Raw genomic sequence first — 17291 nt, forward strand, 5'->3', positions numbered from 1 at the left:
TGACAGTAGACCATACTAGGGAGATGAACAGACTGAGCATGTGGGGGCCTTTCCCATAAAATCTTGAGAAAGCAGCTATAAAGCACACAAGGAAATGGTGGAGAATATTGAAGTCATACAGAAAACTTGATAAGCAAGCCACACAATGTATGCTGAGAAGATTTGAATGATGAAGCTGTATTTTCATGACAAGACTATGAACATTCAAGAAACTCAGGAAGCTGGAGTTAGAGATTCAGCAATGGAAAGAAATGGTCAAAGAGCAGCATTTCCAGCAGCTGCTCACTGCTGCTTGCGATGTTGCTTTTAGACAAAGAAGCTTTACAGAAGCAGGGTTTCATCTGGAATTGAAGAAAAAGCCAGTTGGTTAAAGCAACATTTTAAAAATAGTACTGTCTTTGACTACTAGCGCTTTCTGGAGAAGCTTTGATTTGGAAAATCTTAGGGAAGTTCATTGTATATTCTGGATATACAGCAAAGTATATCCAGAAGTTCTCCAGACTGCAGGATGAATCTGACTAAACCTAGTCCTGCTTCACCTTCTACTTCAGACTTTAGGCAGATATGATCCTATATCTATTGGTACATAGCTGAATATATCATACATAATTCCTGTAGAAAGTAAACAAAGTCAGCCTGGAAAAAAAGGTTCAAAACTCAGAAGTGGAACAAGAACCTGGCCCACAGGGAGGTTGCTCCAGTGGATGCTCCTTGGCCAACACCAAATCATATACAAGAAGATGAATCATCTTTGATTCCTGGAGTTATCAAATTTCACAAAGTAAGGTGTAGTCAAAATGCCAGTTACCTAATAGTTTTTAAAAGTCAGATTTTGGGGGTTGTTTGCTTGCTTGCTTTGTTTTTGGACTTTCCTGTCTATCCTGAAGGAGCAGAAATACTAGCTCATTTAAAAGGCTTTGGCTATGTATTTTTAGTAACAAAAGTTTAGGTTGAGACAAAGCATAAGGATGATTTTCATCTTCTAGGTGTTGAAAATAATACCAATGTGAAAGTAATTATTACAAGTATTGAAGTTTTTGTCCTAAAGATAGTTGGCATTGGAAACTCAGCATTTACTTGAACACGCATATTTTTATAATTTATAACAAAGCAAGTTCTATATTTTATGTAGTGTGATGTTGGAATTACTTTTGGATGTTTTAAAGCAAAACGTATGTAAAATAAAATAAAGACTTCCATCTTTTCTTTTCTTTCCAGGTTATTCCTCTCACATTAAAATCTCTTTCCTCAAACTATAGTCTATGGCCACTTCTGTTTCTTGCTGCCTTCTCTTCCCCCAGATAACAGCAATATCCATGCTATCTTAAACCCTGTGCTGGACACGCCTTAGTCCGTATGTTACCTTCTAGGCAGTGGGCTCACATGGCAGCCTCAAAAGTCAAGTGAGTACTGCTATGGTATCATCAGCAATTTCCCAGTACCTTCTGCCCTCAGTTTAACTAAAACAGAACAGAACATGATTTGCCTTTGGTTTTTAACATTTCAGTAACTCTTTTATAGAGATTCTCAGAGAAGGAACTAAACTTCCCCCACCTCCCATATTGAAATGCTCTTGGAAAACCCCTGTGCACACACACAATTTTTGCAGTCCCAGGATCTGGTGAGCTGTAGGCTCTAGTACTCTCCCACTGACCTAAGGTCCCAGCCTGTGGGCATGCTTCCTAATCCTCAGTCTAGGAGCAACACAACTAGAACAGGCGAGACTGTGACAGGAAGATGTAGCTATGTAAGTCTTCAGAGCCAGAGGCTCCAGCATCTGGTGCAACACCAGCATCTGGCACCACTGGAATTCTGATCTCAGTTTCTTTTCTTCACTGTCATTTGTCTAACTTGTCCTCCCAATTTGATGTTTCTTGAGCCAGCTAGACTGGCACTATAGCATAGCAATGAAGCCCCTTATCTGCCCCACCATGCTCAGATACTACAGGAGGATGAAGAGAGAGACCAGTAAAGCATGCTGTTGTTTTGTTTAACTCTGAAACAGTGTACTACTATGTGAAAAAGTGGGAATAGGTCTGCATTTGTGTTTAATTTAGAGACACTTCAGCTTTACCATCTGAGTCTTGAGTTAAGTTTTGAGTGGTAAGATAGTTTCAGGCCCCACTGAAACAGAAGCAATAGTCTTAACATGATCAATACAACACATCAAACACACTGGGGCATTTGGCCATCCTCACCCTTATAAGAGCCTCCCTGATCCCTCAGGATTTACAGGTAAGTCATGCATTTTCCTGCAGTGGAAACACGAGGGGGGTTCCCCGGCTGGAAACCTTCTGGTCTCCCATTCCCAGGTCTCGCTCAAGTACTTCCTCAGAGCTGCTTTTTGTTCTCCGACCACACTCGAGACTTGTGGAGGCTGTGTAGGAGCTTGAGGAGCCATTTGCTGTCACGGTGCTATCCCCATAGGTCAAGGTGAGGTCACCTTCCGTCAGGATGAAATCAGAGTCATCTTCTCTCAGTGGCTCTTGATTCTGAAAGGTACAGCCAACAAAAAGGGGAACCTGAGATTTTCCATAGCTGTGGCCAACCTAACCCCAAATTCTTACATCAAAAACCCAAGGACTTGGGAGGCTGCAGAGATGGTATAAAAGATAAGAACTCTTGCTGCTTTTATAGAGAACCCAGGTTCAATTCCTAGCACCCAAATTAGGCAATCCACAGCTGCCTGTGATTCTAGTTCTAGGGGATCCAAAACCCTCTTCTGGCCCCTGTGGATACCTGCACACATTTGGTCATATACATACACACACATACTCAGGTACACAAATACATACATGCATAAAAAACTTCTTGAAAAAGGATTTTATGAAACCTGTCTGCCTATGCCCTTGGTATGGTCACTGAGCTTATACTGTCATCATTCTAGTCTGCATATCCCTAATCTCTAAGCAAGGGAACAAGTATTAAGCTTCAAATTACAGGAGATTTTTTTATGTTTTTGTTTTTGTTGTTTAAATGGCTCGAACATTTTGTGTAAATGTCCCTATCATAGCATTTTGGATTTTCCCCCCAGGGTTTCATAACCACCAGGTAGTCATTCTTCCATTGAAATACATTCCCAAAGTCCTGTTTTCTTGTAACGTGAAGTAGTCAATTCCAGGGGGTCACAAGAGAAGTTTTGCTTGTACAGGGCAGAAGGAGATGGGGGTACTGGAAGGCTCAGATATCTTTAAGACACAGCAGGTGAAAACATGAGGAAAAGACTGAGGCATAATTACATTCTTCCCTGGCAAACCAACTCTCCCAAAGAGACAGCCCAGCTTCTTTACAGGTACAAAATTATGACACCAGTGCCTATGCATTTGTGCTGCATGTATTTGTAGGTATGTGTGTATATGCATGCACCTGCACATGGAGGAAAGTGGTCGATCTTCAATTGCTCTCTACCTTACCTTTTGAAACAGTGTCTCTGACTGAACCTGGAGTCAACTTTTTAATTAGCTTATCATACCAGTGAGTTCTAGGGGTGGGGTTACAGATATGCATTGCCGTGCCCAGCTTTTTATGTGAGTGTTGGGGATCCAAACTCAGTTCCTCATGCTTGAATGGCAGGCACTTACTGACAGCCTCTCTATCACATTTTCAATGGTTGCCTTCCTCTAAGGGGGGAGGGGGGTGCGGGGCTGAGGAGGAGCATACACTGCACAGCAGCACTGGGTTTCAGATGTTCCGTGACTTGGTAGATGTAACCTTTGTTCTCAAAGGAAGAGTGTGACATCTAAGAAACTGCTGGGGGCTGGAGAGAGGGTTCAGCAATTAAGGGTACTGATTGCTCTTCCAAAGGTCCTGAGTTCAACTCCCAGCAACCACATGGTGGCTCACAACCATCTGTAACTTGATCCGAAGCTCTCTTCTGGTGTGTCTGAAGACAGCAACATTGTACTCATATCAATAAAATAAATAAATATTTAAAAAATATTTATTAAAAAACAGAAATGACTGCTTTAATCCTGGGTTTTTTGGGTACAGTTAACCCTTATATAAAACCCCAACTATGCTACCTTTGGCATACATACCCCTTTCTATGAATGTGTGCCACCTTTTCTGACCCCACTGATCTATTTGAACTTCTTGAGGGTTTTTCTCTCAGAACCTGGGGTGGCCCTCTAATTTCTCATCATTGGTTAAATCAACTGCAAATCATTGACTATTTGGAGACATATCTTAAAGTCTGTTCTGTCAACTACTAATTACGGGGCCACGGACAGCCTGCGTTCTCCCTGAGATTGTACTCTCTTCGCTATAGGGCTGCAGCATTTGCTCATTTGCAATGTGCAGAGAATGAAACAAGCCTTTGGCTGCTATGAGGCTGAACATAAATCTAAGAAGCTATTTTCCCTCAGGGTAAGGACTTAATCATCTTGGGATAGTGGGAGAGAGATAGAGGAGGAGGAGGAAGCTCTGTCTTCCTTTCTACTACTTTATTGTAGACAACTGCTTGCTCCTCTACCTATCTGCCCTACCACCCACATTGGGAGCTCAAGTTCAGTCCTAAGTCTAAGACATCCATAGCAGGAGCATTCTTTTTCTTAACTGTGATGACTCCATTTCTAGCACTGGATCATAGTAAGACAGGACATAACCAAGCCAACATACATAAACTACTTGCAAAGGAATCTTTAATTTGGTGTACTGCCTTGTGGTTTATGGTATATCACGATGAATCTTATTTAATGTTCATGGCAGCTGGCACTAGTAGGCCTCACAGATAAGAAAATAGGTTTAGTGGTGTATTGTTCTTCAATAGTCTGTGATGGCTTAAATTATAATCTGGTCATTTGGATTCCCAACCACACCTGCCCATACTTATAACCCTGTCAAAAGGTTTTCCTGTTACTATGCCAGACAACTGAACACACACACACACACACACACAAACACACACATACACACACAAACACACACACATACACACACCATTTCTGACTGTATTTGGTGAACAAAGTTGATGGATCTGGTGGTGTTTCTTCCTAAGGAAGAGGCTACCCTTTATGTAGCACCTACAGGTTTTACTTACATCATACACCTGAGGACTGGTCAGACATCGAGCTAGCAAGCCACACCAGGCAGGGAGAGTGGTGGTTAGCGGGGGACCACTGTGGGTGAGAATGGGCTTCAAATAACTTAATAAGGGAAATTAAGGAAAAATGGCTGCAATAAAAGTAATACAAAAACAAAAATGCATTTTTAAAACCCAAAGAGTAGGGGCCTGGAGCTGATCTTGTGCCACAGCTCTACATACCCAAATTCCACCTAGAGAGAGCTGGCCTCCCAGGAGTACTGACACACAGGCTTACAAGAGGGACAAGTCACAGTCAAGACAGCAAGACCACCTAACACCACAGATAACCAGATGGCAAGAGGCAAGTGCAAGAACATAAGCAACAGAAACCAAGGCTACTTGGCATCACCACAACCCAGTTCTCCCACCACAGCAAGCCCTGTATATCCCAACAAACAAGAAAAGCAAGACACTGATTTAAAATCACATATCATGATGATGATACAGGACTTTAAGAAGGACATAAATAACTCCCTTAAAGAAATACAAGAGAACACAAGTAAACAGGTAGAAGCCCTTAAAGAGGAAACACAAAAATCCCTTAAAGAATTACAGGACAACACAACCAGACAGGTAAAGGAACTAAACAAAACCATCCAACATCTAAAAATGGAAATAGAAATAATAAAGAAATCACAAAGGAAGACAACCCTGGAGATAGAAAACCTAGGAAAGAGATCAGGAGTCATAGATGCAAGCATCAGCAACAGAATACAAGAAATAAAAGAGAGAATCTCAGGTGCAGAAGATACCATAGAAAACATTGACACAACAGTCAAAGAAAATACAAAATGCAAAAAGCTCCTAACCCAAAACACCCAGGAACACAGGACACAATGAGAAGATCAAACCTAAGGATAATAGGTCTAAAAGTGAGTAAAGATTCCCAACTCAACAAAAGTGGAAAGCCTGGATGAAATGGACAACTTGCTAGACAGATAACACTTACCAAAGTTAAATCAGGATCAGATTAACGATCTTAACAGTCCCATCTCCCCTAAAGAATAGAAGCAGTCATTAATAGTCTCCCAACCAAAACAAAAGCCCAGGGCCAGATGGGTTTAGTGCAGAGTTCTATCAGACCTTCAAAAAAGATCTAATTCCAGTTCTTCACAAACTATTCCACAAAATAGAAGCAGAAGGTACTCTACCCAATTCATTCTATGAAGCCACAATTACTCTGATACCTAAATCACAGAAAGACCCAACAAAGAAAGAGAACTTCAGACCAATTTCCCTTATGAATATCTATGGAAAAATACTCAATAAAATCCTCACAAACCAAATCCAAGAACACATCAAAATGATCATCCATCATGACCAAGTAGGCTTCATCCCAGGGATGCAGGGATGGCTTAATATACGGAAATCCATCAACGTAATCCATTATATAAACTAACTCAAAGACAAAAGTCTCATGATCACATTAGATGCTTAGAAAGCATTTGACAAAATCCAACACCCCTTCAAGATAAAAGTTTTGGAAAGATCAGGAATTCCAGGCCCATATCTAAACATAATAAAAGCAATCTACATCAAACCAGTAGCCAACATGAAACTAAATGGAGAGAAGCTGGAAGCAATCCCACTAAAATCAGGGACTAGACAAGGCTGCCCACTTTCTCCATACCTATTCAATATAGTATTTGAAGTCCTAGCCAGAGCAATTCGACAACAAAAGAAGATAAAGGGGATACAAATTGTAAAGGAAGAAGTCAAAATATCACTGTTTGCAGATGATATGATAGTATATATTAAGTGGCCCTAAAAATTCCACCAGAGAACTCCTAAACCTGATAAACAGCTTCAGCGCAGTTGCTGGATATAAAATTAACTCAAACAAATTAGTGGCCTTTCTCTACACATCCTGTATAAACAGGATGAGAAAGAAATTAGGAAAAAAACACCCTTCTCAATAGTCTCAAATAATATAAAATACCTTGGAAGTGACTCTTAATTAAGGAAGTGAAAAATCTGTATAACAAGAACTTCAAGTCTCTGGAGAAAGAAATTGAAGAAGATCTCAGAAGATGGAAAGATCTCCCATACTCATGGATTGGCAGGATTAATATAGTGAAAATGGTTTTCCTGCCGAAAGCAATCTACAGATTCATTGCAATCCCTATCAGAATTCCAACTCAATTCTTCACTGAGTTACAAAGGGAAATTTGCAAATTCATCTGGAATAACAAAAAACCTAGGAGAGCAAAAACTATTCTCAACAATAAAAGAACCTCTGGGGGAATCACCATGCTTGACCTCAAGATGTACTACAGAGTAATTGTGATTAAAAAAAAAAAAACTGCATGGTACTGGTACAGTGACACACAGGTAGACCAATGGAATAGAATTGAAGACCCAGAAATGAATCCACACACCTATGGTCACTTGATATTTGACAAGGGGTCTGAAACCATCCAGTGGAAAAAGACAGCATTTTCAACAAATGGTGCTGGCACAACTGGCGTTTATCATATAGAAGAATGAGAATTGACCCATTCTTATCTCCTTGTACAAAGCTCAACTCTAAGTGGATCAAAGAACTCCACATAAAACCAGAGACACTGAAAATTATAGAGGAGAAAGTGGGGAAAACCCTCAAAAATAAGGGCACAGGGGAAAAATTCCTAAACAGAACAATGGCCTGTGCTGTATGATCAAGAATGGACAAATGGGACATCATAAAATTACAAAGCTTCTGTGGGGCAAAAGATACTGTCAACAAGACAGAAAGGCAACCACCAGATTGGGAAAGAATTTTTACCAATTCTAAATCTGATAGGGGACTAATATCCAATATATACAAAGAGCTCTAGAAGCTGAACTCTAGAAATTAAAATAACCCCATTAAAAAATGGGGCTCAGAGCTAAAGAAAGAATTCTCAACTGAGGAATACCAAATGGCTGAGAAGCACCTGAAAAAATGTTCAACATCCTTAATCATCAGGGAAATGCAAATAGGATCAAAAATTCAGATGGCAGCAGATGCTGGCGAGGATGTGGAGAAAGAGGAACACTCCTCCATTGTTGGTGGGATTGCAAGCTGGTACAACCACTCTGGAAATCATTCTGGCAGTTCCTCAGAAAACTGGACACAGTACTACCAGCAGATACAGCAATACCTCTCCTAGGCATATACCCAGAAGATGCTCCAACATGTAAAAAGGACACATGCTCCACTATGTTCATAGCAGCCCTATTCATAATAGCCAGAAGCTTGAAAGAACCCAGATGTCCCTTAACAGAGGAATGGATACAGAAAATGTGGTACATTTACACAATGGAGTAATACTCAGCAATTAAAAATGATGAATTCATGAAATTCTTAGACAAATGGATGGATCTGGAGGATATCATCCTGAGTGAGGTAACCCAATCACAAAAGAACTCACATGATATGCTCTCACTGATAAGTGGATATTAGCCCTGAAACAGAATATCCAAGATACAATTTTCAAAACACATGAAACTCAAGAAAAAGGAATACGAAAGTGTGGATAGTTCGTCCCTCCTTAGAATGGGGAACAAAATACCCTGGAAGGATTTACAGAAACAAAATTTGGAGCTGAGACAGAAGAAAGGACCATCCAGAGACTGCCCCACCTATTCTTCACTATACACAACTATTCATTACACTTGAGTTGGTGGGGGCATTATTTTCTGAAAAACTTGAGACAAGGACTTACTTAGTCCAGGCTGGCCTTCGACTCCTGATTCTCTTGCCATAGGCATGCAGCAAACAATTTATTTTTAATTTCCAAGATTTTTTCTTTCCTTCTTCAACTATTTTCTAATAATTTGCCCTCATTTCATGACTGGAAGAAAAACCTTTCATTTATTTCTAAAATTTCTATGTTTTGGGTGTTTCTTTTTTTTTCCTACTAAGACAAGTTCCCACACCCAGAAGATAACAAGCTGGCCTGTTACTCATTATTTAGCCTATGCTGGCCTGTAACTCATGGCAATTCTTCTGCCTCAGCCACCCTAAGTGCTGAAATTGGGTGTTTACATCATCATCATCATCATCATCCCTAGTTAGAAGCTTTTAAGAGTAAACATCAGCAATTGTTTAATTACTTCAGCATTCCTACTCCCTCGTGTATTTTTTCAGTCTCTTAGCTCATCAGGCACAATGAAGACTCTATTACGATTTTAAACAAGAACAGGGATGGTTACCCTGGGCACAAAAATCTTTGGTGTCTGTTTCTCTACTAACACCCCTCCCTATCAAGGGTTTCTGCTTTCTCCAGATGTTTAAGGACTGAGGAAAAACTCATCGTTACTACTTAACCTCTTAACAAGAAGAAACTGTGATAGGTGTTCCCAACAGTCTTGAGTAATTATCTAAGCAAACTGGCTAAGACTCACTTTTATCTTTGACTGTATTTTGCCTGCAGTAATTCCTTCTACCTTTCTTTTCCTTTCCAAATAACCAAAAATAACTCTTTTGTCATTTCTGTGAGGCCTTGGAATAGAAGGAAGAGTATGCAGACACTGAGCCTTTCATTTTAAACTGAAAGTTTGTCTGCCCCATATTAAGGCCTGTGGGAAAGGAGGCTCTGGAGACCTGTGGAAGTAATTCGTAATTCATGTTCAACTCAACTCTCATTTTTTTGAGATGTTGTCTCATGTTGCCTGGATTGGTCTCTGTAACTTTTTGAATGAGAATGGCTCCATAGGATCAAATATCTGAATGTTATGATCCCAGGTTGCAGAAATGTTTGGGAAGGATTAGGAGATGTGGCCTTGTTGAAGGAGTTATGTCACTGGTGGTGGACTTCATGATTTCAAAAGCCCAAGCTATTTGCAGTTAGCTCTCTCTCTCTCTTCTCTCTCTCTTCTCTCTCTTCTCTTCTCTTCTCTTCTCTCTCTCCATATATATATATATATATATATATATATATATATATATATATATCTTGCTTGTGGATCAGATGTAAGTTCTTTCTCAGCTACTGCTTCAGCACCTGCCTGTTGCCATGCTCCCACCACAATGGTCATGGGCTCTAACTAACGCTCTGAAACTTCCAATAAACTCTTCTTTGGTCATGGTAACTTAGCACAGCAATAAAAAAGTAACTAAGACACTCTCCACTCACTATATACTCCAGAAAGTTGCTATGGAGCCTAGACTAATTCTGAATTCATGTTCCTTCTGCTTAGACGCCATGGTTACAGGTGGGCACTACCATATCATGCCTGCCCAAATTTTCTTCTCATAATAGCAAAATTAAATGTTCTGGATTTGTGGTGATGAGGAAGTAGGATGAATCATGGATAACTTCCTCATCTAAGCATCTAAGCAGACTGTGCCTGCTTTAGTTTCTGTTCCCTGAATTAAGAAGTAGAAACCCAAAATTCTCCAAATTTAAACTCAGATGGAACTTTAGAGCTTACTTCTGTTTCTTTTCAAAGAATCAATTATCACTTTACCATTTGTTCTTCCTCAGATGCTCTTCAATATTGCCTATCCTCTCCAAGCCCAAGGAACAACATGCTTTGTGGATTACCATTTAGGCCAATTCACATGGTTTTAAAGAAATCTCTGGAAGTTCTGTTTCAGATAATAGCAAATATGGCAATTTGGACTAGCCTTTCTATTAAGTACAATGAGAAATTCTAGACAATGAAAATGAAACAAGGCAAAGGCCTTTGCTTAATAGCTTCAGAAAATGACCAAGGCAATGAAAAGGGCGGAAGACCAGCAGGAGAACATCAAATATATGAGCCTGACCTTTGTCAAGCCCCAGTTTCCCTCAAGCTCAGCAGAGCATCTGGCATCCTCAGATGAGACAGGCTGAGACTAATAGAAACTGGAGTTTGAAGGCCTACTGAAGAAAAAGATGTGAACATACCAAGCTTTATGTTGGAACCCTAGATAAAAGTGCAAAGAGAAAACAAACTAACCCTCATAGGAACTGAATCTGGCTTCAAATCTCCTTTCTTGCTGGTTAGGGAAAGGTGACCTGGAATTGCTATTGTTTAGATCTAGCTGTACAGCATCCTAAATTGAAATTTTTAAATCATTTCTGAAAGATGACATCATACAGAACATCTGAAGTTATCTCTAGATGTGGTCCTTGCTCATGTTTGTCACTCAGCTAAAGAAAACATACACACGGGAGATAAAGAATCTAGACTCTAAAGATAATTTAGGAAATTGGCTTTACGACTGAGACAGGCAATTATTTCTGGAGCAGGACACAAAAGATACTAACCAGAACAGGATTAATCAACCAGATTAAGAGTTTCTGTTCCTCAAAAGATTTAATTTGGAAAGTGAATAGACAATGTATAAATTGGGAGATGATATATTATCATATATAACCAGAAAAAGGTGAATATTCAGATACATAATATACTCTTACCAATCAGTAAGAAAAATTCAGATAGCACAATAGACAAATGTACAAGAAATGTAAAGAAACATTTCATAAAGAAAATAAACAACGGCCAGTAAACATGTGAAGAGAGTCCTCAATTCTGTGAGCTGTCACAGAAATATAAATTAGGGCCACAATAAATTATACAATAAAAGTCAAAAGAATGATAATAACAACTGTTGGCAAATATGTGGAACAACTGGAACTTTCAGACACAAGAAATGCATGAAATAGTATCACCACCTTGGAAAACTGTCTTGTAATATTGAACCTACACATGCCTTGTGCCTTAGCAACTTTCCTCCTAGTCCCACTGAAAACACACAGTATATCAGGGATATGAAAGAATAAGAATGTTCACAGAAGTTTTCTTCAAAAAGGCAATAATTCAATGTTCATCAATAATAGAATGATAAATTGTGGGGTAGATATACAATGAAACACTATGCAGCAATAAAAGCAAATGAGCTAGAGCTAAACACAACATGGATGAATCATACAAAAAAAGAGATATGAAAATAGATATACACAGTATAACCATATATATATATATGCAATATTTTCAGTTATATATACATGTATAATATATGCTTGTGTACTTATATATAATTGAAAAACAAATAAAACCATTAAACATTATAAAAGTCAAAAACTGAAAAAATGATGTGGCTACACTTGAGGAGGAAGAATAATACTGCTTTATGCCAGGTTCCATGTTTTGTGACTGATTTAATGTTAAATGAGTGTGTTTATTTTGAGACAGGGTCTTATACAGCTCAGGCTGGCTTTGAACTCATTATGTAGTCCAGGCTTGGCATTATCTTCTAGCCTTCCTGCCACCACCTTTTGTGTGCTGGGATTACAAGCTTATGCTTGTACACTTGACTCTTAGTGTGTATATTGACTGAGAACATTTATAATTTGGATATGTTTCTCTTCATCTTTTATACTTTGGGAGAAGATTGCTTTAACATTTTCAATGTCTTAAAAATATTCATAATAAGCCATCTACCCATTTGGTCACTATATCAATTCAAAATATCATTCAGGTTTAACTATTTTCTTTTATTTGACTTGACAAGAATAATATGTACCCTGCATATGGCCCTATTATGCCAGGATAACATTAGATATAATTGGCCAAATTTCACCAATAAGAATAATCCTTACCACAAGGATGTCCCAAGACTCTGTTCCCTTCCAGAGTTAAGGGAAGATGACTGTATAATTTTAACTAGTTTACCTACAAAGATACAAAGCTTTTGAGAGCCATATAAGTCGGCCAGACTATAGATTAACTGTTCTCCTGAAATGTCCATATTCCTCTTGGTTAGAGTAATGTTCACCTTGACTACCTATGATTGAAAGATCAATGCATTTGTCCCGAGAGAAGACTGAGTATGCTTTCCCTGTGCACACCTTTCCTTATTCATCAGGAGTGTCACCCACTGACCATTCAACAAGTGGCTGTTGTCACCAATGTCTCCTGAGCCCAGATAAATGTAAAAGGATACTTATGATCAAAGATGTACCACAGCCTGAATATCCATGCACTTTCCTGCTTTGTCCGGCTTCCTCCAACAGAATCCATGCCATCCTAGAAGAAACCAGAGAACACTAATTAGGGAAAGGTGCACTGAGAGAAGAGGGAAAGGCTAGTTTTAAATCCCTAACTCTTGTGTTTTGCCAGAGCCTTGCACAAGCTAGGCCATTGCTCTCAACATGGGTTCATATAACTAAGTCAACTACAACTTTCACAGAGCTAGAACTCACTATACACTACCACAGCTTCAAAGATGCAGCTCTTGGTGGTAGAGAATTTATATTGGATGTAAAGGGCCTTGAGTTCAATGTCTAGAACCACACCTGCAGAGATATATTGAGAGGCAAAATGCTAGCAGAAATGAAGCAAACCCAAAAGGGAAAAAAAAATCAATTCCCAAAGAAAAAAAGGCCTAGTCATATTTGTAGGTAGATGGAGACAATATTAGTATAAACTGCCTTTTGGCATTTTTATTTTAATTTCCCTCCAAGTACCTTTAGGGAGTTAATTACCTTACAGTGGTTTAAATCCTTGTAGGACAAAATTGGCATCGCCAATAGTAAAGAAAGCTTAAGTAAAATCAACTTTCCAGGTTTTCCCAATGTTGGCTTAGAAAACAACAGTGCTGAGCTTCCTAATAAACTAACCTAGGTGCTCTTTGTGGTCCTAGTCCAGGTTCCCAGGTAACAGGACTACACATCTCTCTACTAGCTTTAGGAGGCAGTGGCCAGGGAAATAAGAACCAGGCTACAAATTATGGAATTTTTATCTCTTATAAAATAGCAAGTTCCTCTCAAATGTTTTCAACACTTAATTTTCAATATCTGTAAGATCAGGCATTCATTTGAGGTTTAAGATGTCTTTTCTATACAAGTAGTCTATAAGCAGTACAACTGATATAAAGGTTAGATTGACTTCATCAGCTTGAGGGCACTGTCAGGGGGTTCTATATTGCTGGATGACAGGCTCTCCACGTACAAGTGAAACACACCTATTTTTTATCACCATCCTTTTTAATACCACAGAGAAGGTCAAGTGTGCAAAAGAGGCATAATCAGCAATATATACTGAAACTGCAACCAAAACTACAATGAATGCTGAATCACAGAGAGAGTCATTCTGTGGTGGTAACAGAGGTAGTCAGGGATATTCAAGAAGATGAATATATAGGATAGCCTTCTCTATGATATGAGCAAGCAGTATTTAAATTCCACCATCAAAGCTCATTTTAAAAATAGTTACCATGGTATTTGAGGAATACATACCGATGGATATGGAATTGGACTTAATACACATTTCTGTGGTTGAGAAACTAACACAAATCAATTTTATTTTAAAGTTTTATATCCAGGTAGGAGAAAAAGGACAGAAAAAAAGTCTCCATTTTTGATACCAATTGTTTCTCTAAGTAACTACTAATTAATGGCAATGCTAGAAAGATTTTTAAATGCTACATGACTGATTGAAAATTATAATTCTCTAGGGGGGAAAACACTAAATATTTCTTTGGAAGTTATTTAAAAAGATTTACCCTCTCTCCTCTTCGTGTGTGTGTGTGTGTGTACGTGTGTGTGTGTGTGTGTGTGTGTGTACGTGTGTACCTATGGATCCTCTGTAGCTCCAGTTACAGATGGTGCATGGGTACCCAGAACTGAAGGATCTTTAGAGCAGCAAGTGTTCTTTTCTGCTGAGCCATCTCTCCATTCGCACAAAATTGTACTTAGGAAAATTATGCACATCATCAAGGACACTATGAAGCAGGAGCTTCTTAAACTTTTTCCATTTGTGTCTTCTTTCCATCTAGAAATATTTTACATGGCCCTAGTTATATATAAAATCAAATACTTACACATAATAAATCATAAAGAGACTTATCTTAAAATAGTTCTTTGATATACACATAATTTAACATTTCTAATATTAAATGTGAAATGAATTTTCATGTAAGAGAGATGGATGTGCTTATTTTAATATAAATCATGGCTGAGTATTTGATAAGTGTTCTAATTTTATAATTGTTAATGTAGGGGATGCTGTTTCACATGAACATATAGCACAAAACATAAAAGTATGCTATGGTACATTTCAGAAACTGCTGGAAATTCTATCTAAACCTAAGTCAAAATTCATCTATTTTTTTTTCCACACAAAAACTCAAAATGGAAGAAAACTAAGCCACAAGGCATAAGAGTAAATTAGGAAAAAATCCGAAGTGCTAACTTTTTAAAGTTTAGTCATTTCTAGCTCCAAAGAGATGGTGCCAGAGGCATGATTAGGGACAGGAAGAACTTTGCTCTACATATACTGCCTTTGAGGAAATCAGGACAGGTTTCAACTACTTTAGTGCCCAGAAGTCACTCCTGTGGACTTGAAACCACACAGAGCTGACGGGGTAGCCACTGCAGAGACAAGTAGGGCTTCTTTCCCCTGTACTTGTAGACTGAGGTGCCCATTCCCTCATTGTCCATAAAACAAATAGAACTTCATTCTGTCATCACATCCTCCATACTTTCCCTCCAGAATGGCGCATATCACATCTTTAGCTCAGGCCACTTCTAGAGCCTAGCACACTCCTTCCTTCCTTTTACTCTAATACACCCATACCAGTGGTACTGGTTAATCTTCCTGTTCAATCCCTAATAATCTTTCAAGTCTCTACAAGTTTGGCTTCTCTGGGAAATGTTTTATAGGAACTCCAAGAAGTGTACATGTGAACACCAATGCCCCCCTCAAAGGATGCTGGATCCTGATTGTGTTGTTCTTTTGCTGTTTGAGCCGAGACAAGTTACCTCACCTTTCTGTGCTTCAGTGAGCATATTAACTAGAAAATATTATTACTTACCTTATAGGATCATTATGTGGTTGTGATACTGCTATATGACTAAGAAATATATATTTGGTTTTTCCCACTCCATAACACAAAACTCCTAAAACTCTTGTGATTTCCTAAGCAAAGAAGATTATTATTTTGTTATTTATATTAAGTAGGGTTCAACCATGCCTGAGTTTATGTTATCAAGGTCATTTTTAGAATCTGAGAACTGGTCATCAAAAAACCCAATTATGTGACTAAGAATCAACATTTAGTTCTAGCCCCAACCTCCAAGAAGGGAAGTAGGAGTGGGGATATAGTCCCTTCCTTGGAAGTGTATTATCTCTTAATAAACCATCTGATTCTTCTGTAACTATGTGTCTGATCAATGCTTTAGTCTGTGATGCAAAAACCTGGAAGTCCTCTAGAAGTACCCTCTAAACCCTGGTATCTACTAATACTATCTGGCAAAGCAAGTTAGAAGGTGAGACTTACATTTCTAATCTCCTAAAGTTTATACTCATTCTGGGGCCACATGAGAAGAGCCACTTCAAAGTATAGGCACAGGTTAGGCAGTTAAGAGGCATTGCAGTGCCTATCACTTGAAAAGTCTTATAGCATGATAATCTATCTGGCCCTAAGCCAAGGTTAGAAATTAGCCCTCTTAAATATAAGAAAACATTGAGTTATCAAGGTCCAGTGTAAAAGCATATACCACCTGCATTCCACAGCAGCTGACTGGCAAGGACTAATAACCTTAAAGGAAGTTAGAGCCTTTCCCTCCACACCTCCTACAAGCATGCCTTCCCCAGAAATCCTTCCCTCTAGCCTTTATGTCTACTCCTTTCACTTTCCCCAAGGCTGATGAGCATAGTGGGTACAAGGTTGAAAGAGTGCTATCTGGGCACTTACTTTTGGCCATATGCCTAAACAACCTTTAGGCATCAAAACGTTAGAGGAACCCATTGTGCAGACATCCATATGGGGTCAATGGCACAGTGACCACTGCCCCTTTGCACACCACTGCCTCTCTGGACTTATCTGCCCTGTGAAAGTTTCACCTGCTTCTCCCCAGCCTCCTCCCTTTTGACCCTCTTTACTAACTGCTATATACTTCTCTACTGCTTTCCTATGTATTGTAGACAATCCATTCCCTAATAGCAGCCTCCAAGGTAGTAAGAAACTTCTTTGAACAAGAAATCCAGGAGTGGGAGAGACTACCTATTTTTACTTTAATTTGGATGGTAAACTGAAATAGGAAAAAGAGAGAGAGAGACCACAGATATTATGCTAGCAATCTTCTTCTCTGAAAAACCAGCTACTTGGGCCTTTTAATAGTCTCTCATGCAAGAAATCAATTTCACTGATATGCATAGTGTACTGGCTATTTTTGTGTCAACTTGACACAGCTGGAGTTATCACAGAGAAAGGAGCTTCAGTTGAGGAAATGCCTCCATGAGATCCAACTGT

General features: G+C 39.0%; 1 protein-coding gene across 1 annotated transcript in view; it reads right to left on the reverse strand.

Moving 5' to 3' along the window:
* Positions 1 to 2031: 2031 nt before the first annotated feature.
* Slc9a7 (solute carrier family 9 member A7) overlaps positions 2032 to 17291 on the reverse strand; it is a 185840-nt gene continuing 170580 nt past the window's right edge. Inside the window, exons 15-17 of the mRNA XM_029473507.1 lie at positions 12981 to 13063; positions 5039 to 5144; positions 2032 to 2492 (exon numbers count right to left, since the gene is read on the reverse strand). Coding sequence (XP_029329367.1) covers positions 2241 to 2492; positions 5039 to 5144; positions 12981 to 13063 — 441 coding nt within the window. The 3' untranslated portion in view covers positions 2032 to 2240. The remainder of the gene's footprint in view (positions 2493 to 5038; positions 5145 to 12980; positions 13064 to 17291) is intronic.

The sequence above is a fragment of the Mus caroli genome, chromosome X, assembly GCF_900094665.2.
Source record: "Mus caroli chromosome X, CAROLI_EIJ_v1.1, whole genome shotgun sequence".
In the NCBI taxonomy this organism is placed as follows: Eukaryota; Metazoa; Chordata; class Mammalia; order Rodentia; family Muridae; genus Mus; species Mus caroli.